The 24,051-nt window shown below is 44.8% G+C and overlaps 2 protein-coding genes across 3 annotated transcripts; one reads left to right on the top strand and one right to left on the bottom strand.

Moving 5' to 3' along the window:
* Positions 1 to 11,314: 11,314 nt before the first annotated feature.
* On the bottom strand, positions 11,315 to 15,960 carry zc3hc1 (zinc finger, C3HC-type containing 1). 2 transcript variants are annotated; one of them, XM_047023109.1, is made up of 10 exons: positions 15,629 to 15,960; positions 14,924 to 15,026; positions 14,582 to 14,732; positions 14,382 to 14,465; positions 14,110 to 14,237; positions 13,750 to 13,889; positions 13,390 to 13,654; positions 13,043 to 13,231; positions 12,562 to 12,771; positions 11,315 to 12,336 (listed from the first exon to the last, which is right to left on the bottom strand). In XM_047023109.1, exons 1-10 carry the CDS (start codon positions 15,835 to 15,837, stop codon positions 12,265 to 12,267), a joined length of 1,551 nt encoding a protein of 516 aa, XP_046879065.1. In that variant the 5' UTR covers positions 15,838 to 15,960; the 3' UTR covers positions 11,315 to 12,264. The 2 variants fall into 2 exon arrangements, with proteins under 2 accessions (XP_046879065.1, XP_046879068.1); XM_047023112.1 differs by having other exon boundaries at positions 15,711 to 15,959.
* Positions 15,961 to 16,684: 724 nt separating this feature from the next.
* klhdc10 (kelch domain containing 10) lies at positions 16,685 to 23,185 on the top strand. Its single transcript, XM_047023113.1, has 9 exons — positions 16,685 to 16,930; positions 19,076 to 19,297; positions 19,484 to 19,638; positions 19,898 to 20,046; positions 20,560 to 20,644; positions 20,748 to 20,814; positions 20,906 to 20,953; positions 21,117 to 21,256; positions 21,641 to 23,185. Exons 1-9 carry the CDS (start codon positions 16,840 to 16,842, stop codon positions 21,848 to 21,850), a joined length of 1,167 nt encoding a protein of 388 aa, XP_046879069.1. The 5' UTR covers positions 16,685 to 16,839; the 3' UTR covers positions 21,851 to 23,185.
* The last annotated feature ends 866 nt before the right edge of the window (positions 23,186 to 24,051 follow it).

Raw genomic sequence — 24,051 nt, 5'->3', positions numbered from 1 at the left:
ATAGCACAGGAGGGAGAACGACATAAAAAAAACAACCAAACGTAAAGAAAGAGAGAGAGAGGGAGAGGGCTTGAGAAACAGAGTGCAGGAAACCGAGGGCGCGATATCAAAGGCAGTGGATGAGGAAGGGAGGCAGATAGAGAGGAAGGAAGGTTATGAAAGTGTTCTCTGATCCACAACAACAACAGCAGCTGGCCGCCCTCAACCGTCCTGACCGAGAGGAGGATCCCATTAGCGGTGACGGTGACCCCCCCAAAGGGTTAAACCAAACGAGAGGTTATTTTAAGCTTTCAGAGAATCTGCAAGGCCAGACTGAGGCTCCTGCTTCACCCAGGAAGTGTGCCGTCAGTCTGTGAGGTTCCGCAGCTTTACCACACACAGTCAAGGAAGCCATTTTGATCCTTAAGTCTCCGAGATAGAGACTGACAAAAATCGAGTCATATTTAGTAATTCAGTGGATTTGTTGTGGATTGCGTCTGGGGCATGCATGCATACGAAATGTACAGAACTAGAAGAACACACGTTCAAAAGAGGTAACATGCCACCGTGCGTGTTCTCGTGCGTGCTCTACCGATGGAAGGGCTTAGGGGACGAATTGCATGGCTCAGTGTGCGGCTGCCTTTATCGCTCGTACGTGTGTGTGTGTGTGTGTGTGTGGGGGAACGCACCAGCACAGAAGCCCATCACCCGTGGTTCTGGGGGGCAGGAGGAGTCCTTGAGCAGAGGGGGATGGTGAATGTGAATGCGTTGGGAGATTGCCCAGGAGGCTGAGTACATAGCGAAGGGCAGCAGGAGAAAAGAGGGAGAGGAGGGAGGGGGTTGGGGTTATTAATGGAGTTGATTCAGCAGAAGAGCCCAACAGTGGCACGGCAGGCTAGCAGGCTAGCTGGGAGCAGCCATGTTGAGCCAGGCAGCTGAGTGAGAGAGGCTTCTAGGCTCTCGGGGAGCAGAGCAGCCTGCCAACACCAGACCTGCACGCAGAGACGTGGGAGAGCCCTGTAGGGGAGAGCCTGCTGTGCTATCACATAACACCTGCGAGAGCACACACACACACACTTATAACTACACACAAACACCAAACACACATTACTACACACATAAACATGCACACACACACAACATGCGTACACACACACGCAATGCTAAAACAGGCCCTTGGCCGGAGAGAAAAGCGAGGAGACAGAATGTAAACACTGTGTGTTCCCCATCCTGTCAGTCTGTAAAGCGTGAAAGGAACCCAGTGTTGATGGAATCATGTCCTCATGTTCAGCCCTCATCGTTCCTCACGGGGGCGGGGCAGTTTTACTGTCCAACCCACTGGTTTATCTAGACGGCCCAGGAAGGTGTAGCCCTCCTCACCAGAAAATTCATTGGTGTCAGTCAATGTGTGTGTGGTGGGTGGGTGTGTGTAGCAGAGGGACAGTCCTGTGTGTGTGTGTGTATAACAAAAGGGACAATACTGTGTGTGTGTGTGTGTGTGTGTGGGGGGCGGGGGGGACAGAAAGCGTGAGCCAGTGCTCTCCTGTCACCAGAGAAGGGGCTAAGAGGCTATAATCATAAACTAACGTTTTATTGACTGATATTAAACGATGTGAGAAAGTGTATGAAACGCTCCCTGGCTGCCTGCCCTTAACAGCTGATTACAACAGAGACATGTAGAGCAGATAAGAAGGCTGTCACTGGCAGTCACACGGCTTGGAACATTGTCCACTCGCACATATTCAGACCATCTTCGGCCATCTGACTAGAAACTATCCAATCTGCTTCTAGAAGATCCTCCAATGAAAGCTAGCCCAAATGTTGAAGTATGTCCATGCCAGTTTAGCAGCAAGTGCAAAAGTTCTCTCTTTGATAGATGTGAAGCATTCACATTCTGGTTTGGCTTTAATACCGGCGGATAATAGTGCCACTCTATGGCTTTGCTGTGAGGAAACCCCCATGAGTCCCCCCCCCCCCCTCCCCGTCCCTTCACCTGGGATTATCATAATCTGCAGGGGACCATCAGGTCAATATTCCTCTATGCACGCATAAATAATCTGAGGCCCAGGAGCCCAATCAATGCCTTAGCTACAAGACAAAACCTAGTCAACCCTCATCCTGGGCGGAAGCCGATGGCTCTGGTAAACTGTTGACTCTGGTGTGGTGTTCTATCCCCGAGTGTTCTATCCCCGAGTGTTCTATCCCCGAGTGTTCTATCCCCGAGTGTTCTATCCCCATGTGCCTGTTACTCAGTCTGTCTACCCTCTGGCCAGTTTAACTGTCCCTGTCTGACCCAGCACCAAATTATAACTCAGCAACAACAAGATCTCTCCTCATGGACACAGTCTTGATATGACTGTGGCTGGTATGGTAAAAAAAACACACGCTAAATTGGACTATAGAAACAAAACAACAAAAAAAACATTTTAAAATGCTCCAACTCCCACACACAGGAGGGTCAGGCTAAAGGAACATGCCTTGCAACACAACATCTAATTTTCTTTTCATGGTGTACACTGACTTCTAAATCCTTGACCTTAAAGTCAAACCTCTTTAGATACAACACTAGTCTGAATCATGAAAACAGGCTTGCTCTCAGGGACAAATAAAGAGACAGGAAAAGAGACCGGAGAGAACATACAAACAGTAGTGAATGAGAAAGAAAGGCAGAGATATTAGTGAGGTAGCGTGAAAGCGAGGCAGGGAGGTGAAGCAGTAATGAGAAAGAGAGTCAGACACACAGGAAAGAGAGTCAGGGACACAGGGACACAAGAGGCAGGGACACAAGGACATAGAGGCAGAACGGGAATACAGCCGAGCAAATGCTGACTTAGCCACACGGCAGATCCAGGGATCTAAATGACATCACCAGAGCGGACCGCGGGGCACGTTCACACATCCCGTGCGTGCGTTGACAGAATACAGTATGTGATGTTAGCGATGATCGGACACAAAATACCCAGGTGGTTCTCTCTGGTGGTGGGGGTTATTGACATGCCTGGGGCGGCCATGGCTGAGCCTGGTCACGTTAACCCTCCCGTACCCACCTGAGGGTGACAGCCAACAAACAGACTCACTTATTGGTCCACTGTCCAAGACAGCACCTGGGAATGAATACACCTAGAATCCTTAATCTTTCATTCTCAGTAGGAATGTTTCACTGGTGTGGGATACCTGCTGTGACACTACACTGCCCTGAATCCTTTACCAACTCGAGTTTAGATTAGGAGTAAGGATCGATTCATATAATGTGTATGACAACCCACACAAACGTGCGCCGAGTTCCAGAGTCCGAGGGCACGGGAAGCGAAGCAAGCATTCTGAGGATGGGCGAGAGGGGTTACATCTGTTGCACCCGTCACAAAAATGTACCCCCCAACCCCCTCCCTCTCACTTTCTCTCTCTCTCCTACCTCTTTTCTACTGCTCTCCTTGACTAGAGGCCCCACCATGTTCACAGTGTCTTTGAGAAAGCTACAAGAAAATGTGTGTGTGGGGGGGGGGGGGGGGGGGGGGGGGGGGAGAACTAACTACTAGCCTTTGAGAAGAGCAAGCTACTAGGCCTGTGGTAGTAGCCTATCCTAGAACAGCTCTTTCATGGGATACATGGTCCCCTTGTCTCACTATAGCGACAGATGCCTTCAGCCTAACTAAGGCTTTTCATAGCCACAGTAACAAAAGCGGATGACAAACACAGTGAACGACATGAAATAAACCTGTCAGTTCTAATTCACTGGTCTCGTTGGGAGAAATAACCTTCAGGTGCTAAGATAGCCGCTTAGCTCTGCCCCTTAGGGTTACTGGGTAACAGGAGAGGGGAAAACAGGCCCATACCAGGCAGTACCTTACTTACAAAGCCTTAAGGCGTTTAGCTTCTGTTTACCAAGGGATTAGATGCTGTTCTAGTAATCTGTAATGGCCTGTACTGTTCTTCCCTACAGAACATTTAATAACCATACACACACACACACACACACACAACAGTTCTTTAAGAGAAGACAAACTGGCAAGAAAAATAGGGAGGTTTCCCCCCAAAAAGTGCAACCTAATTAGTCTAGGTTATTTATATATCCTGTCATCAGAGGGACTGAAGAGAGGGACTCGTAGACGAGCCGGCCTCCTGCCACCTTTCCTCTGCCGGGTCTGGTTCCTAAACATCTCCCTCTCCTCTCCTCTCTGGTTCTGGCTCCCTCTCCTCCCTGGTTCTGGCTCCCTCTCCTCTTCTCTCTGGTTCTGGCTCCCTCTCCTCTCCTCTCCTCTCCTCTCCTCTCCTCTCCTCTCCTCTCCTCTCCTCTCCTCTCCTCTCCTCTCCTCTCCTCTCCTCTCCTCTCCTCTCCTCTCCTCTCCTGGCTCCCTCTCCTCTCCTCTCTGGTTCTGGCTCCCTCTCTCTCCTCCCTGGTTCTGGCTCCCTCTCTCTCCTCCCTGGTTCTGGCTCCCTCTCCTCTCCTCTCTGGTTCTGGCTCCCTCTCCTCTCTGGTTCTGGCTCCCTCTCCTCTCCTCCCTGGTTCTGGCTCCCTCTCCTCTCCTCCCTGGTTCTGGCTCCCTCTCCTCTCCTCTCTGGTTCTGGCTTATGTCTCCAGGGCTGTGGGGCTCTGGCTGACCATGCCTGATAAGTGATTGCAGGTGGAGCAATAGGACGGAGGCTCCACCAGCTGTTCCCCCTTCCTCTTCCTGTCGCTCATAGGGGAGGGGGGGAGGGGTCAACCTAGGCTGCTTCACTATTCCACTGTCACAGTCCTGATCCAACACTGTACCAGGCACACATGCCCACACACACACATGCTCACACACACACATGCTCACACACACACATGCTCACACACACACATGCTCACACATACACATGCTCACACACACACATGCTCACACACACACATGCTCACACACACACATGCTCACACACACACATGCTCACACACACACATGCTCACACACACACATGCTCACACACACACAGGCTTCATTATATTGTATGTAGAACATCCTATTTCTTATCTACAACAATGAGACAAGTAGGCTTTAGTGATCCTGGACACGTTTCTCAATAACAACAAACACACTTAACAACTACTGGAAAACCATGAAGGGTGTCTAATCTGAAGGACAGGATATGACATCAGGTTGGCACTTTTCCACAGCCCCGCTGGCTAGGCTATTTTCTGCAGTATGAAAGTTCACCAAGGGACTCCAAGGGCCAAACCAAATATCACAGGGAGATGCAACACAGTCTCCGTCCTCATGCAAACTTAAGCCCTCAACCCTCAACAGCGCTAAAGCTAATTACATCAGATTTCATGGCCTGGGCAAATGACAGGCTCTTACAAACTCAACCCACTTGTCAGCTGGCATTAGCTTCCCAATTCCCAAGTGTTATTGAACAACAGCAAGACTACAGTAGTCTTGCTGTTCTGAGAGGGGCTGGTGTTGGGGTGCTGGTGGAATACTGATGCGATGAGTGTGGAATGACGCATGAGCAAACAGAGAACCTCAACATGTTTTACACATCAATGGAAGTAAAATCCTCCAGGAAAACACACATCTCTGTTTATGAATAATGAAAGGTGCAACAACAACAAGAAAAAAAAAAGAAGGCTGTTCAAAGACCAGAATGCTTCTTTTTTTCCCTCCCCGATTAAAATTCTGTGATAGAGTAATAGTCGGTCAAACATAAGGTTGAGAGAGTGGGGACTGCAAAATGTGCAGGGCAAAACAAACAGACCTAGCTGCTGGCACTATGTGAACTGTTTTACTAGTATTGCTTGTTTGCCAGCTATAGAAAAGCATGGGGGCCTAGCTAGCAGTTTTTCTCTAGCGTGCTCTTTCTCTACCTCCTTTAACCAGGTGTACCCAGTGACACACCAAGCCAAGGGGAACTGAAACTGCCCCAGCCACCTGCACCAAACACAGCTTCTGCACTCACCCCTGGGGAAACACTAACCCATGGGGAAACACTCCCCGCAAAACCTAGAACAGAAACACCCTGAAACCTAAAACAGAAACACCCTAAAACCTAAAACAGAAACACTCTAAAACCTAAAACAGAAACACTCTAAAACCTAAAACAGAAACACCCTAAAACCTAAAACAGAAACAAGGGACGACTACAACCCCCCCCCTCCCTCATCACCAACACACCTTGGAGCCGAGCCTGTGGATACCTGTAGCTTTAACTGTGCAGTGAGGACAAGGTTCCCACAGCAGCTAGAGAGCATTGGGGCAGAGCAGAACAAACAAGCTCTCTCTTCTCCACAGAGGAAGTCTCTCGAGTTCTTTGTCTCCTCTCCTGGGTGAAATCCCACCCTCCACGTTCATAATGACTCCCATGGCGACTCCTCCCCCTTCACAACATCAACAGTCTATTTACAGAACATTTCTGCATTGTGTGTATAATCCTAGATAAACCAGATACTGCTGACCAGCCTGGCTGCTTGTTACAGGAACATTTAAGAATGGGAAAATTGCTTAATGAGGGCTGGTAAAATAAATTAGAAATTTAAACTTTCCAATCAGGCAAGAATCCTTGTTGGTGGATTTTGTTTAGAAGGGAAATCAAGACTTTGAAATCATGTGCAAATATCACTGTAGCTAGGTCATAGTCTAGAGTAAAAAGTCAACAACATTCTCTCTCTAGCACACACACACACACACACACACACACACACACACACACACACACACACACACACACACACACACAGCTGCCTAGGATCCAGAGTGCCACTAGGAACTGTATCACTAGATAGTCAATTATGAGGTGTGAATAGGACTGATTAACTGTAAACCATCACTCTCTGTGCTGTTCAGCCCAAATCTAGGCTAAACAGCTAGACACATCCCCAGAACCATGAAAAGAGAATCATTCAAGATACCGTAAATTCCTGGCAATGGACAACACTGATTTAGCTAACGTAATTCCACACACCCCGTGTACTTCGGTAAGTGTATCTTCAATACCCTGCCAGCAATGTTGTTCTGGGTCGTTCGAGAACACGGCTGGAGCCATGGGGGACATGCAGCAACAACAACACTAGCCTCCACATGGCGGGGGGGACGACGACGACAAAGACAGGAACTTGGGGATCCATCTGTTATTCTGAGGGGGCTCAGCCATGCGTACAGGAAGCCTCCACGGTCTAAGCAGCAGGATTATAGACTGGGGCTCGTGGCTCTCACCCGCTCCTGTACCCCTCAAAACAGGCATATCAACAATGTATCAAGTATCAAGACCGCTGTTTCCCAGGAACTGCTGCAGTCTTAGATACAGAAACATGAAAATAATTTAACAACAAACAAATTATTCTGATGTTCATTCCACATTGATCCGACAGGAAACACGATAATCTGTAGAGACAAAGGGGCCGGAGGTTTGGGTCTTCCTCTCATTAGAAAAGGAAAGCTAACGTCAGTTAGCTAACCAATGCCAAGTCTGGGCGTCCGTTTTTTTCCCCTCAAACTGTAGAGCGGCGTACACACTGGGGCCTATCACAGCATTCTAGTGTCCAGCTGTCCAACAACAGGCTGTGGACCGGTATACCGCGAGCCATGCTCCGACACGGCAGTGAGAAGGAGGGTCACAGCTCCTGTAAGCGGCGAGACAAAGACCTTGCCACTTGAATAGGGGACTGACGTTATCGAGAAGAGCTGAGGAGACGATAAAATATGAGCCTTAAGTGTCAAAAGAACAACAGTGGTCTGAAAATCACAAATTAATACACTGTTGTTCAATTTGCATAACAATGTGACGATTTTAACCTTGTTGACTTTTTCCACAATTCTCTATATTAACAGAATTGCATGTTGCCTGGTACTAGGGTTCCCACTGAACAAGACAAAGGGAAGCCTATTTCATTCAACCTCTGACAGATCTGACATGTTTACATTTACATTTAGTCATTTAGCATACGCTCTCATCCAGAGCGACTTACAGTAAGTACAGGGACATTCACCCCGAGGCAAATAGGGTGAAGTGAAGTGCCTTGCCCAAGGACACAACGTAATTTGCCACGGCCGGGAATCGATCTGGCAACCTTCAGATTACTAGTCCAATTCCCTAACCGCTTAGCCATCTGACAACCCATGTTGAGTTTCAATTTTTTAAGTCTCTCTGGTGCCCCGGTTGAAAACTAATCTGGTGCATACTACAGTATCCGCCCATAAGAAGTTCTCTCTTAAACCGGTATGAGTTTCAAGTCTTAGTTACATGGAAAAGTGGAGCTTGTGTGCTGCAGCGAGAGCTGCTGTGGACACACTTACAGGGAAACCACCCAGCTCCTCCACTCATTAATGAATCTACATAGCCTTTATCTCTACCTGTGTAGTCATGCATGGGTCCATGTATACGTTTCAAGCATTAGCCATGTGCATCTTAAAATACTGAAACACTCATAGAAACACACACACACACACACACACACACACACACGGACAAGCGCGTGCGCGCACACACACACACACAGGTCCTTGTATGCAAGTGAGCAGTTGTCGTCTGGTAAACCTGTTCTCAACAGTCACAGGGAAAGCTTCAGAGGACAGTTGGGGCCTGCAGTTTAACACTCTGCCTTCCTCGCAGCCAAGGTTTTACATCTGAGCTCACCATAGTATCATGGCTGCCATTGACTGCAGGCAAAAGAGGAGAGAAACCTGCTCCAACAAGCACTGTGGCCTCCTAACACCATTGACACAAACATACTTTATGAGGAAGCCAAAACGATTGAGATTCAGACAAGTTGGCTAGGATATTAGCATGTTGTACACTTCAAACTTAAATTTGTTGAAGTGAAAGATCCACTGTTTAAAAGCACACAAAGAAGTATGGTGTTTGAACAAACAGGATAGGTGGGTTAGATAACACCACTGGTGGGAATCTTAACTGTCTATTTTTCAAGTTATTAAAATAAGTCAAAAAACGAACTTTTAAAACAGATTTTCCCAAATAACATAGAGGAGTGGTGTTTCTCTAAATTTGTAAAAACGACTTCTTCAGAACACACTTGGCTTTTGTTTCGCTGGCTGGAGTCAAGGCTCCGTCTTGTTCTTGGTTTGTTTAAACCAGCCTACCCTCTAACCCATATTTGACTAAGAACTGCTGTCATTCCATCAGCTGTTCTAAGTCCCACCCTCATGAGGTTTCCGGGTAGTAACAGACGACCCAATCATTAAGCTAGTTTCCACTGCAAGAGGACGAAAAACAAAACAACATGTTCTCGCTCTTGAACATAGCGGAGATTAGAAATGGGTCCTGCAATTTAGCCAAAGTGCAATTTTGTGTTCTGCATCGCTCTATTGTTAAACTTCTTCGTCTTAACAGCATCATGATAACAAAAACGGCCTCTGTACTGGTTTAACAGGTACAAAGAATGTAACATCTGGAATTGAATAGAACAAAGGTAACTAGAAAAGGTTTGACAAAGGGGAACACACGAGGTATTGACCCTTTAAAAACTTTTAATAGAAGGCTAAATACAGACAATACCAGTTCCTGACACTTTTCTGGTGCATCATTAGAAACACAATTCTAGAAAAATCTCTATACAATTCCAAACGCTGGCTAGTGGTTGATAAAGGGGTCTATTTCGAAAAGGTGAACGTTGCATTATGCGGAAATGCCCATTTAACATAATCAGATAAGAACAGCTTGATCACTGGTTACTTTAAGTTGCTCTAGTTACACCAGTGTAAAATACACGATTCTGCAGCTGTGTCTCGAAAACGCAAGAATACACAATGGCAGCGATTTCATTGAGTAGACGTTATGTAAACAAATGAAGTGTGTCAACATGTACCTAAGGGTTGATCTGAATGTCCTCACAACACGCAGAACAATATAACTTCGTTTTTTACTTTGGGCAGCATAATACTCAAATACAGTAAAATGCCTTGTCATAAATGCGCATGCAGATAAGACGAATAACACTCGAGCAAAATATCAAAAACCTTCGGTAGCAGGCCATCAATTCCCCTTTGTAGAATGATCTGCTATCTAGCTAAACCCCGTCATCAGAAACTGGGGCTTTAGGATAGCTGAATCCATGAAGTCCTTAAGTAACAAACACACAATTACGTTCGTCAAATAGCATGTTTGACTTCATACAATTATTGTCACTACCATAACACTATTGCAATAGCTAGCTAAGTTGGCTAGAAATACGCTAGTTAGCAAGCTAGCTACGGTTAGCTGTCAAGGATAGACGATTAACAACAGCCAAATAACGAGTTCAACTACAAATGCTTTAATCCTATTCATATTCAGCGTTGTTAATGTTATGAAAGGATACAATTTCACCACATCGGTATCCATTCGCCTTTTACCCGGACTTGGAGACGACATATTTGCTGTATTCCACCGTAGAATACCCAAATGAAGTTTACGGATAGCACCTTAAACGCTAGATTTCTAGCTAGTTGACCTATCCGAAAGTTAACATTTGATTTCTCAAATGTCAACGATGAAATGTCTCCACGAAAACCTTTCTGTGACTGCTGCAATTCCTACTTCCACTGGTTGTTCACCAGTCCCTGTCTCTTCGGGAACCCTGTGCCTCTGTCTCGACTTTCTCTCTCACGTCTGTCTCTCTGTTCTGGTCTATCCCTCCGCGAATGTCGTCACATATGTGGGACAAATACGTAAAAATCAATGGCCACTGTCTGTTTGTAGTCTTCATAGACTGACCATAAGTTAAAAAATAGTCTTTGTAATACCTGTGTTTATGTATGCTCAACAAAACTTCGGTGCTGCAAATTATTTACCACCAAACTTAGATAGTAATGGTGTAGCCTCATTGTAATTCCGAGCCAACATAAATGTATATGAAGACATTTAAGCAAAAACTAATGTTTCATTAGTCAAGAGTTAAAAACAGAATGAAAATATTAATGTGTTGCCTGAAGCCTTTCCCACGTGATACCTTCCGCCATGCAGCTTTAACAAGCACAATCTCTCTGTCTGCCTCTCACACAACCTCATTAGTCACAAGGTCAGCAACGCTGCAGAGGCAAAAGACTGTCCCAAAGGAACCCAAAGTAGGCCCAACCTCATTCATCTTCTGCTCTAGTTTAGGGAGGTCTATAAAGTGAGCACAGCCTTATTTTAAATTCCTCAAGGGTTGTCTTTACAATACCAATGTTTTACTTAACACTGGGCAGCGCAGTGGTCCCCGTTTCAGGATCCTCATGAACAAAATAAATGTGTTTAGGATACCGCTGTAGAAAGATACTTCTGGCTTTGTGAGGTCACCCGGTCCAACAATTTGATGTTTCAGAATGGGAAGAGCACCTTTCAGCGCTTGCATAATCCACCTGTTGCCCTCTGGCATGCAGCAGTTGGGGAAAAAAAGAAGTCTTGGATAGAATGCTATGGAAAGAACATTTTATTAAAACCCCTTAGGAAATCCTTAAGAGTGAAAGCGCATGCACAGTAGAAGAGGCTGCATTGGCGATTAGTTCATAGAAAGGCCAATGGAACAACAAATTGGGTTAATCCCAAAACATTCTTAAGATTTCTATGGCACATTATTTGTTCTACCTAGCAGGACATCTATGATGAAAAGAAACCACACTATCCCACCTTAGCACTTCAGAAATGCAAACAGCATGAAAACCTTTTTTTGTTTGTCATTACTGGCACCAGTTTTCTGGCAGCAGTATAAAAACGGATTTCAGCAAAATTGCTTTGCAACACAAATTCATATACATTTTGTTTTAAATCCCTAGATACAATGACAAAGACACAAAAAACTTCCTCACAGCTTTAGCTTGATTTTAAGTAGAATCTCACATTTCCCTGTGACCTTTCCACAATCTGAAGATAACACAACTGTTTTTCCAGAGTTTAACCATTTGGCTCTTTCCCACAAGGATATTTCAGAGACTCCTCATCCCTCATATTCCATAGAACCACCACGGTCAGGGGTGTTGCATGATGGGATAAGTAGTCTTCCGGGAGAGTACACAGTGGCCTGAGATCAGTTGGAATTAATGTCCCACTTTCTCTTGATAATGCCCCTCCGTATTCATGCATGTTGTGTGAATCTCGTTATCTATGAAGGTATCTTGCCTTCCAAACCCAATAGGGTGACAATTATTTCACTGTTCATGGATGGGTGTCCTAAATAGAGCTATGATACAAACATTTCCTTTAGTTGCAACCCTCCCTCTGACTGTAAACAAAGATGGGAGACGTACGCTGAAGTGACACTTGTCAGTGCTACATGAACACGTACCACCAGGAACTAAAATCAACATTTTCCTGCGATTCTGTCTCTGGGTTGAAGCTAGAGAAGAAAAACCCTTATTGAGATGGGGAGGATATCTGCCACTGACGAAATATAGCGAACACCCTTTTTGACTTGTCGTGAGGACCCTGGAGAGAAAAGACAGTTGAAGATTAGACACACCAAAACACAATTTACAAGCAATAGCTCAGCATCAGATTAAAGTCATTTCAGCAGTAAAACCAATATGAGTGGACACTATGTCAAACATGTTAGAAAACACTCATCCTGATTTGGCAAACAAAAATACTTAGTAGTTCAACTACACTAAAGCAGACCTGCAATTGTCTATGATCCCTGCGTTTTGTGCTAACCTGGGATGGACTTCTTCCTGTAACGTCCGATGTCTTCTTCATGGGCAGGAGTAGGTTGAGAGCAGCCTTCCAGCCCGGCTGGTTCTCCTCCGCGTCTCCGTCTAGGAGGGTAATGTCCTCAGGCTTGTTTTCTTTCCCTGTGTTCACCCAGGGGCACCAGTCTCTGTGCTGGGCCAGTGGGTCAAATACATTCCTCTGCAGGGGCCCCTCCTGGAACAAGAAAACATCAAAAAGGAGACTTTAGCTACTAGTATGACGCACGCTTTAACCACCAAGTTGGCCGGTTCAACAAGTCAACAACCACAAGTACAGTCAGAAGGACATCCTCAATAACATAAAACGTACATATAACTTGTGCATGAACTGAAAATAATAATATTTTTTTACAGAATATCTATAGAAAAGTATGGTTGGAATGACATCCTTTAAAATGTCAACCAAACACGTGTGTGAACAGGGAGTGGGGGAGATGGTCTCTTACAGGGCCACCGGCTGAAGACAGGCGCAGGCGTTTGGGGTGGTGTTGGGGGCTGCCAGGGCCCTCTCCCTGCCCTCTGCCTCGAGCAGAAGGCTTCTTTCCACGGGCCAACGGGCTTGGCAACTCTTCACTCGGACTGGGGGAATCTCTGCTCCGCGTGCGGACCACCATGGGGGACGGACTACCCTCGGTCTGTTTGCAACAAACACATCCAGCACGTGTATGGTACTTCGCCAAGGTGCGTCTACAAAGTTGAGATGTTCAGGGGCTTCACACGAAAGGAATTGCCCTTGGAATTACCAATATGCGACCTCACTCCAGCCAGTCTACCTCCGAGTGAAGATGCCTACCTGATCAGAGCGAGTCGAGTCCTGACTCCTTAGCTTCATACGGCTGGGGGTGGAGGATGGGGAGGGTGAGGTGGGAGTGCCCCTATCCCCACGGGCGTCCTGGACATGGGTCGGGGTAGGTGACTGCACCCTGGTGGGAGTGCTAGGGACGGAGCTGTCGCTTCCCCCCGATGACCCCTCCATCTGGTGGAAGTTCCACAGGCCCACTTTGCGCATGCAGTAGGAGCACACAAGCATGGGGAGGCTCATGGCATGCAGAGTCGGGCTACAGAAACCAAAAACAGGAAATCATATAATGCCGATCACACACTCGGTATGAAATGATAGGTGATATGCGTCTAGCTTTTGTAGTTTTCTAACCTAGCAGCCCAGCCACACAGAGAAACGATGCAGGCAGCGACTTGGACAGCCAAAGTTTCAGATGTTAGAGTTCTGCCAAGCTTCTTCTGTTCCTCTTCGATCAGCTGCAGAAGCACACTCACGATATCCTCCGTCAAAGACTGTCAAAAGGGACAAAAGTCAAGTGTAAATTAGTGCTGATCAAAGATCCGGCCATAGCCAGACCAAACCCCCATCAAACCTGGCAGTGAACCAGGGAGTGAACTTATTCGCACTAATTGTAACTTTATTATCATATATATATATATATTTTTTTTTTATACCACCCTCTCCATTTCATAATGTATTCCCTCATGTTATGGCAAAATGGCCGTCACCTACCATGTTTTTGAGTTGCTCAGGGCTCATGGCAGGCAGCTGCTGTTCCAGGATACAAGCGCTCTGGAAACGCTCCAGGAAGGCACTGAGAAGAACCGAGGGCTCATTTGCCGGAACCAGCCAAAACCGGTCTGAATCATTAGGACAACCGCATTACTCTCCTCTGACAGTGAATCACTAAGTAACTTCAGTTCTCAGATAACGACCACATACGAGTTTAACATCCAAGGCAGTACATAAAACATAGTGTGAGATAGGAAAGTCTGTGCTATTACCTGGGCATGGGAAGTCTGGCCAAGGACAAAACTTTTCATGCTGTGTCTGCAGTTGCCTGGATATCTCTGCAATACGTGACTCATCTATTGAGAGGGACAAGGGGTTTATCTACACTGTTCCAGACAACTATTGAAACTTGGTTTGCACAGAATTCTTGACAGTAATAACAATTTAAAAAAAGTTACAAAAGCAAACTCACATTTCAAGAAGTCCAGTGTTGGTTGCAGCGAGGCACAGAGAAATGCCTGGCAGCTGGAGCATTTAAGCATATCACAACCCACATTAATCCAGCCATAGCTCGCACACCTCAGTGGAGAAAGGCTGTGTGGTTTTCCTGCCCATTTCAAACAGTGCTCACGCTAAGGAATTGTTTTGAACAAAACTATTCAGTTCTATGCTCCTTGACAAAGCAACGATTTGTGTGTTATTTAATCATGCAACATAAAATCCAAAGAAAATACATCTAAATTGTGTGCAACTGGACGCTTTTATCTCTTATTAAGCGTTATCCTATCTAGTCAATAAAATAATCAAAGGATATTGAATATGACTCCACTCGGTTGAAAAATGCATCTTTGTTGGCCGCTTCGAAAGGAACTTTGGGTATGTCGTTTGATTCCACAGCATTCAAGTTCCCCTTCACTCTAAATGATAAAAACAGATGAGACAAATATGTAACTGCGTTGTTAATAAGAGTTACGATATCTGAAACACGTTTTCAAAAAATATCTGTATCTGTACATCGTGTCCCACTTTTTCCTTGTGTAATGATACCATGGCATGTGCGCCTGCATGTGGACACATGTGAGATCAAGAAAAACGGTGATTTGTAGAGAAGCAAAACTGTATTGAAACTACACACTTATTACAGACCTAGTTGGCATTGTAAGGCAATGGTGGTAGCTAGCATTAGGTGGACATTCAGTTGTTATTCTGGTGTCCAGCCTCCAAGAATGTGCTGTGTAGATTACGTAACATACATGTGCAATTATCTTTCAAAATAGATTGTGATCAGAAAAAAAGCCAATACATTTACCAATAATTTATCACGTTATATATTCCTACTTAATCATGTTTGTACTGTAAACTAACAGTCAACCGTTAGTAGAAACCGCTTTGCTTGTAATCAAAAAGTGTGAGTCCACTCGCAGGGTAAGGCTAGCAAGCCAAGTACTGTAGAGTGAACTGCCGCTAGCTCCCTTTTTTGATCAAAGTAACCGCATGAGCGCGTTTAAGAAAAACATACCCATTTGATCGGTTCTCTTCTGACACCACACCTTCGTTGAGAAGTTCACGCACTTTCTCTGGAGATGCAAAAACAGACTTACATTGTTTATTGGAATTGACAAGACGATTTCCACGACTACCGAAAGTCGCCATGATTGGTTCGGAATTCAAGATGTTCCCCCTCCTAAAAAGCACTAACATTCTGTCTAGTTCCGTTCCGCTCAACATGCACAGTGACGATTAACGATGTCCAGTTACTTCCAAAGCTTTTTTAAACAGATACCCCGGGTCAAATTATGTAATTTTAAAACGAAAATTAAAACTACTTTGTGAAGTCGACCACCCAGGAGACCAAGGGGGAGGTGATGATGGGTCACTGGTTGGGGAGGAGGTAGTGGGGGCCACTATGGAGACGGCGCAGACAGTTTTTTTTCACGGTATTATTATGCCAGACAGGTAATGCTATTCCAACTGACCATACCTAAGCAATTAGCATGCATCCCTTTGCCCTCTTCGTGTAACCCGGAGGTTTTAAGGCGTTGATCAAATATGTAAAGGAGCATATTAATGCATTTAGATTCCACCACTATAGAATTTAGAGACTTAACTTGACAGCATTTGTATATATTTGTGTATGACTACGGTAATTTATTTAGCAAACACTTTAAATAGGGTCTACTCTGTACACATGGGTGTTCACGGGGTTGAAGATTTTCAAGTATCAGCTGTAACAGGTGGAGTGGCCGTGAAGAACAGTCAACGTCAACTGGCAATTATGAAGTCGATGTGTCCCAGGTGCTAAATTTGACCAAAAGTATAGCCTTACTACGGATCGGCTACTCCTGTGTTGAAATAAAGTTGTATATAGTACACAACCAAAACATACACATATTCAATAGCTCAGCAAGAGAAATATGGAAGCAAAAAAAGAGTGAAATTAAATATTGATGTTCCCAAACACATAGAACCATGTTCAAAAACCTTTGCTCCAAAGGTGAGCACTTTTAGCTGATGCACCCCGCCCCGCCCCATAACTTTCACAGTTGCAACGCGCATCTAACAAGGAGCTCTCTGATTGGCCAGTGACGCACAGGCTAGCCAGCAGTGTTTGTGAATGGCCTTCCCTGACCAAGATGTGATGTTATGATTTGTAATGTAATGTTTTATCAGCTCCTCAAATGATTTAATCACCGTTTTATGTAACATATTCGACTGACTTGAATCGGGGAAATGATGTCGTCCGCTGAAGGTGCTCGCAATTCGGACCAGCTGAATAAATTCGAGAGACTGTCAGGGAGGCCTCCCCTAGGACTAGCAGCAGGTCAGTCAAAAACATTTGACATATTCCACGCTAGCTGTGCTAGCATGCTAACGTGTCTTTAGACAAGCTTGCTAGTTCACTACATTAAATGTTCTGGGCTAGTTTGAACAGTACGGTCTCACCGATTAAGCAACGAGCAAATGTCAATGTTCGCTACACTAGCTAGCTCTATCTCATCTGGTTTTTATTAACGCTGATTTGCAAGGAATGCAAGAAAAACTAGACAGCGAAGACACTTAACTACTGTAGCCATGTAAACTAGTTTAGCTTGCTAACGCTAGAGCACCTGCCTCTCTCCAGTTCTTTCAATAGAAAATCTAGACAGGCGTTAGCAATAGGCTAAACTGCTATTCGTTTTCTGGTTATTTTCTCATAAGCTTCTCTTCTAATGCCGACTAACAGCTAGCCTCTAGCTAGCTAGAATCATTTATTAAGTTACGGTATATTGATGTGATATTTGAAACGTATTTAGTTAGCAGTGGGGCCCTAGTGCAACACAAGAGAATGTTAATTAAAATGAAATGCTGCTACTAGTATATATTTTTAAGTCGTACTTGTAAAGATCCCAATGACCATCAACACATACCACACTGCTTGAACCAGTAGCAGTAATGTCCATGGCTGTCACAAGGGTTCATATACACATCATTTCATATACGTATGGATTCCCTTAATATTCATGTGATGCTCTTACATAATGGTAGACATGTCTGAAGGGAATAGACAAATGTTCAGCTAATTATTTCCTTGGTATAAGTCTAGTTGGTTGCTTTTCGTTTTTGAGAGCCATGCAATGGTCTACTGATGAGGTTGTGTTTGTAGCTTACTTGAAGAACATTGCATGAACAACTGCAACTGGAATATCAGGTACTTTGCTATAATCCTTTTCACACACGTACCACAGCAACTAAATAATGGCTTTTGTTTGTGCCGCATAATTTAGCTGCTTTCCTGGTAAATTCCTCGTCAAATAATACTAGCATTCCCAAGCTAAAGCAGTGTCAATCTGTAGTGTTGAAGTGATATCAACACAACAGCAGTTTAGTATAGCAGTAGACCGCCATAGCAGTTGGTAACTATAGTACCATACCACTAGTTCCCTTTAGTGTGAGACACTGATGGAGATGCAGAATAATAACAAGTATTATATCCTAGTTCTGTTGCATGAGTATCCTCTGCCCATGCCTGGACAAGACTACAAATTCTGTTGACACTGCAACACTTGATTGATACATCATTGATTCTGGTTGTCTTTCAAGGTTTACCACTTCAGGAATTACATTACATTTACATTACATTTTAGTCATTTAGCAGACGCTCTTATCCAGAGCGACTTACAGTAAGTACAGGGACATTCCCCCCGAGGCAAGTAGGGTGAAGTGTCTTGCCCAAGGACACAACTTCATTTGTAGTAGGCCTTTCAGACTCACATTGTGTCCCTGCATAGAGGACGAATCCAGGCTGTCTATCGGTCAGGAAAAGAAGGAAAATGTGGAGATGGTTTTGGGCCTAGCTGAACAAAAGTGTATCAGGAATACAGCAAACAGTGGCTTAGGTGATTAGGGAGTAGATATGGGACCCCAGCCAGACCCATAATCTGGCTTTTAAGTTCTCATTTAATTAGGTTAATGTGTTGTGGTTTGCACAGGGTGGGGAAAGATGATGAGGGCACGTTGACCCAACCATTGGTTCATCAGAGAGTTCAGCTCATCTCTTTTATCTCTTCTGACAGATGCCCAGTTTGACAGCCAACTAAAAGCTGTTTAGATGATAAGTTTCATTCTTGTCTCATCTCAGTGTGTGTGTGTGTAGCAAAAGCATATCTGAGGCTTGCACATGGAGCAAACAAGTGTTTAGTTACACTGACAAGGACATACTGCTGGCTTTGTAAAGCCCTCTCTCCCTCCTCTGTGAAATAACTTGTTTTCGAATACATTTATCTCTTATCTGTCTATAGTTGTATTTCATTAGAGCTCAGTGGTCACATTTATATTACCCACCATCACTAAGTTGTTCCAAGCTTGTTGGGCAAAACACTTATGTGTCAGTGTTTAGTGTGTGAACAAATATAATTTTCTTGTACTAAATTCTCCCACCCTGTTTTCCCCCTCTACACCACACACACACACACACACACACACACAGGCCATCGCACACCTCCTGCGCGGAGTGGCCATCGCTGTGTGGCAGACAACACTAACCTGTACGTGTTCGGAGGCTACAACCCTAACTACGACGAGTCGGGGGGCTCGGAGAACGAGGACTACCCGCTGTTCAGAGAGCTGTGGAGGTACCACTTTGCCACAGGCACTTGGCAGCAGGTGCGCACAGAAGGCTACATGCCCACGGAGCTGGCCTCCATGTCAGGTGAGCCTACCCAGGGTTACCAGGGAAAGGCACCCGGGGTTGGAGGTTTCAGGTACAACTATGGGGGTTTGTGCCACAGATGGTTACGATGAGCCATCCACGCTGTCTCGATTTGGTGTAAGGAACTGCATGTTGGTTTTGTATGTAACTCTGAGTGCTGTGTTTCTGTTTATCTCCCCTTCTAAGCTGTTTTACATGGAAACAATTTGTTGGTGTTTGGAGGTACGGGGATTCCTTTCGGGGAAAGCAACGGGAACGACGTCCATGTGTGCAACGTTAAATATAAACGGTGGTCGCTGCTCAACTGTAGAGGGAAGAAGCCTAACAGAATCTATGGACAGGTGCTGAACCTAAACCAAATAGATTAGACTTTCTTAACTGACGTTTTCGTACCGTTGGTGTTCTGGCTGGTTTACAAGCTTACCTTTTTAGACTACAAAGGCACTATAAATACCCTCAATATTTGTATATAATATAAGGCACTGGATAAACCATAAATAATATGTATTTTGAATGGAAGAGTATTGCGAAATAATTCTTTGATTGTCCAGACTATCTTTTTGACAGTTAAACTTGAATTCTACTTTGTGATTCTCTCAGGCAATGGCCATCATAAACGGCTTCCTGTATGTGTTTGGAGGGACGACAGGCTACATCTACAGCACAGACCTGCACAGGCTGGATCTGACCACCCGAGAGTGGATTCACCTCAAACCTAACAACCCCTCGCACGACCTGCCTGAAGAGAGGTAGGCTGGGACTCAGATGGGAATCTTTCAGTTAGTTTGGTCAAGCAAATTAGACGGAATATGACAGTGTAACTGCCACTGGAGGACAGGATCCCTCCCTGACCAGCTCCTCCCCTGGGTGTCCTCCATGTTTTCTCCTGTGAGTGTACCCTTGACTTCCTTGAGGGTTTGGATTAGTTTAGTCCAGGGTTCTCCAATCCTGGTCCTCGAAGGCCGCAGCTGTCCTGCATACAATTCCCCCTGAGCGGGACAATAAAGTTTATCGTATGTTTGAGATGTTTCGCTGACTCGGGTGTGCTGGAGCAGGGAAACATCTAGAACATGCAGGACAGCGGCCCTCGAGGACCAGTATTGGAGAACCCTGGTTTAGGCTGTATACGTTTTTTGGTTTGTTAGTTTTTTGGAACACAAGGTAAGGTAAAACTGGCAACATCAAACAGGTTAGATGACAAGCGTTTGTTTTGCCAAGATGGCTACAGAGGAGAGGGTAAGCGGTACTCGTTTCTGTGACAGGTACAGGCACGAGATCGCGCATGACGGACAGAGGATCTACATCTTGGGAGGTGGAACCTCCTGGATGTCCTACCCTCTCAACAAGGTGCACTAACCAATCATCTGAGTCCTTGCTTGTCACATGGTGCACAAAATCATTTAGGTGTAGCAAGCCATAACAACTTCTGTTTCCTTCTTCCTGTGGTCAGATACATGCTTACAACCTGGAGACTAATTCCTGGGAGGAGATCAGAACTAACCCTCATGATAAAATAGGTCTGTAGAAGTTGTTGTATGGAAAACGTATATGCAAGGCCAGCTTATTCGAGCCAACTGCTCAAAGAATGTGCTTACTTTATTTTCACAGGATATCCTGCTCCTAGGAGATGTCATAGCTGTGTGCAGATTAGGAATGGTGAGGGTCCTCAAAATGACTTTCCTTTTAGAACATTTTGAACTAATCTTAATATCGTATGTTGTATAATTTACGTGTGTGTCTCTCTCTCTCCCCCTCTCTCTCTCTCTCTCTCTCTGTCTCTCTCCCTTCCTCTCTTTCTCTCTGTCTCTCTCTCTCTCAGACGTATTTATCTGCGGGGGTTACAATGGAGAGGTGATCCTGGCCGACCTTTGGAAGATCAACCTACAGACGTTCCAGTGGAGCAGACTTCCAGCGATCATGCCCGAGCCGGCCTACTTCCACTGTGCTGCTGTCACCCCGGTAAGCAGGCTGCTCCTCCACACAGGACACCTGTGGGATGAGTAGCACTGCAGTACTACTCATTCATGGTGTACTTTTAGTTTAGTAACTCAAAACGATAGTGGAAAATCAGTTGTGGAAACACAAGGTGGTTTATGATGGATCTGAGGTTTGTCTCAGCTGTCAGCATCATCCTACACTTCCATCAGTCGTACCAACTGTTTCTCTTGTTCCCCCGTATGAAGCTCTCTCTGCCAGCTTGCCACTTCGGTGAGCTTCATGTCCTGTTCATGTTCATGTCCACACCGCCAAAACAAGGCTGAGAAGAGACATTGAAAATAAATGACCGCAGTTTGTCTCTTTTTTTCTTTTGTATTTCACTCACGTTGTCTCCTTCCTGTCAAGGCTGGCTGTATGTACATCCACGGCGGTGTGGTCAACATCCGCGAGAACAAGAGGACTGGTTCCCTGTTTAAGATCTGGCTGGCTGTTCCTAGCTTACTGGAACTGTGCTGGGAGAACCTGCTGAAAGCCTTCCCTCATCTGCCCCAGCTGCCTGTCCAGGAGCTGGGGGACCTGGGAATCACACAGGAACTCATCGAGCGCTTGAAATAGGACGAATGCGAGGACGGAGGGATTGACTAATGTGTGGATGGATGGATGGAATAGAGGGTAGAATACCCCCCGATGACGGAAAGCACAGGATTTTGTTTGAGATGTTTGTGTTCGTCGCAACAGAGGTCTTTCCCCTCCTTATACGTAGCCCGCCTTAAAACCAAAAACAATGGGATGCCTTTTTACGTTTCTTTTTTTTGTTACATTTGCACTTCTGATGATTTGAAGAAAAAAAAGAAAAAAACACGAACGAACGAAAAGTGGAATGTTTGTCTTAACTCCAGCTCTTTGTCAGCGGACTTCCCCTGGTGGTCAGCTGGTTTAGAAGCTCTTGTTCTGTTGTTTTATCAGCCTTCGCCACTTGAACAAGAATGCAGATTCGAAGGAGAGACGCATGTTTATTTATTTGAAAGACTAAAAGAAAATCTTTGTGTTTTCATCAAACGACAATGTTTGCATTTCTCCGGCATACATGTTTGGATAGGTAAACACGGTCACTAGATTAAATGAAATGCTATCAGACATTTGGCATGGTTTTATGAATGTGAAAAAAGAAGCCGTTTGTGGTGACACTAAACTCATGTCAGGTCTAGACTGTTGGCACTTCTTACTTACCAACTTTAAAGAGAAAAAAAAAACATTGGTTTAAACCAAACTCTTGATTTGATGCAAAAAGAAGACTACAGTTGGGTTTAATCTCTAGACAACACTTCAGTTTCAACCTAACCCTTGCATTGCACTCTATATTACTTGTACCTGCAGATGCATTCACCAACCTTCTAGACTCGAGAATCAGGGAGGTTTTTTAACCTTCCGCTCACGACTCATTCAAAACCGGTCCCGTTATTTTATCCTGTGTGCTTAACAGTAGTCATCTGTTCCTACATCTGTAAACCAAATCATTCATCACTGTGAATCAAGGTGCTCCTCAACCTATCGCTTTTATTTCATTTGTATTTGTACCTTTCGTTTAGTTCTGTGCTTTTACTCAAATAAAATCGATTATAATTCTGTTCAAACTTTTGATTCTCTGCTGACAATGAGAAAATAGTAAGAATTTGTCAAATTAAATATTTGGGGGTGGGGCAGTAATTCAGTAAAATGTTCATTTAAATCATTCAGTGCCTTTCCCAAAGTTTTATTGATGCTGAGATGCAGAAAATCTATTGTGATAGTTTGATGTCTTTGCATGTGTAAATGCCATCACTGATAAAGTTGAGACAAGGATTTCACTATTTTCTTAACTGTTTTCCTTAACATTTGAGCTTCTCAAAAACATGTTACTTGTCCAATCCTGTAACCTTTCATTCTCGTAAGTGTGCACTTATAATTCAACAAAGCAGATATGATGCTAATCAAGTATGCCTCTAAAAACTGGTGTGTTTACTTGGATGAGGAATATATTAAATCAGTAAACAAAGTGCCGGCATGTTGAGCCGAAACTGCAATGCCAAACTACGTTGCACTTTGAAGTGAAAACGATCTCCCTTTACGTTACACAGTGCTAGGTCTTACTTTGATTGCCAGGAGTTCTTTAAGTCTTAAGTCAAGTTACTTCCATTGTCCTCCTATGGAATCCAAAAAACATTTAGTTTAACTTTTGTTCTGCACGTCACCCCTCTCCCTTGGATCCTTGCATCTGCCCCACACGGCTGAGCCGACCACTGAACTGTAGCCTCATGTTCGTTAACGTTGTGTTTGGTGGTTGACGAGTCAATAAACATGCATAAATTGTGCTTCTCTTGGTGAGTTTGCCTGCCTGAACATGTCAGTGTGTGGAACCTGATATGTAAGGCTCAGTGTGTGTGGAACCTGAACATGTCTGTGTGTGGAACCTGAACATGTCAGTGTGTGGAACCTGATATGTAAGGCTCAGTGTGTGTGGAACCTGAACATGTCAGTGTGTGGAACCTGATATGTAAGGCTCAGTGTGTGTGGAACCTGATATGTAAGGCTCAGTGTGTGTGGAACCTGAACATGTCTGTGTGTGGAACCTGATATGTAAGGCTCAGTGTGTGTGGAACCTGAACATGTCAGTGTGTGGAACCTGATATGTAAGGCTCAGTGTGTGTGGAACCTGAACATGTCAGTGTGTGGAACCTGATATGTAAGGCTCAGTGTGTGTGGAACCTGAACATGTCTGTGTGTGGAACCTGATATGTAAGGCTCAGTGTGTGTGGAACCTGAACATGTCAGTGTGT

This window comes from Hypomesus transpacificus, chromosome 7 (genome assembly GCF_021917145.1).
Source record: "Hypomesus transpacificus isolate Combined female chromosome 7, fHypTra1, whole genome shotgun sequence".
Taxonomy (NCBI): domain Eukaryota; kingdom Metazoa; phylum Chordata; class Actinopteri; order Osmeriformes; family Osmeridae; genus Hypomesus; species Hypomesus transpacificus.
This window is presented reverse-complemented; position numbering and strand designations above follow the sequence as displayed.

Bases quoted from the DNA above. Each gene is read 5' to 3' on its own strand.
- zc3hc1 (XM_047023109.1), bottom strand. From the start codon at position 15,837: ATGTTGAGCGGAACGGAACTAGACAGAATGTTAGTGCTTTTTAGGAGG. The intron at 14,466-14,581 runs GTGAGTTTGCTT...CCCTCTCAATAG, and splicing joins AACACTGGACTTCTTGAAAT to ATGAGTCACGTATTGCAGAG. The intron at 13,655-13,749 runs GTTAGAAAACTA...TGGTTTCTGTAG, and splicing joins CTGTGTGGCTGGGCTGCTAG to CCCGACTCTGCATGCCATGA.
- klhdc10 (XM_047023113.1), top strand. From the start codon at position 16,840: ATGATGTCGTCCGCTGAAGGTGCTCGCAATTCGGACCAGCTGAATAAA. The intron at 19,298-19,483 runs GTGAGCCTACCC...TCCCCTTCTAAG, and splicing joins GGAGCTGGCCTCCATGTCAG to CTGTTTTACATGGAAACAAT. The intron at 20,645-20,747 runs GTGCACTAACCA...TCCTGTGGTCAG, and splicing joins TGTCCTACCCTCTCAACAAG to ATACATGCTTACAACCTGGA.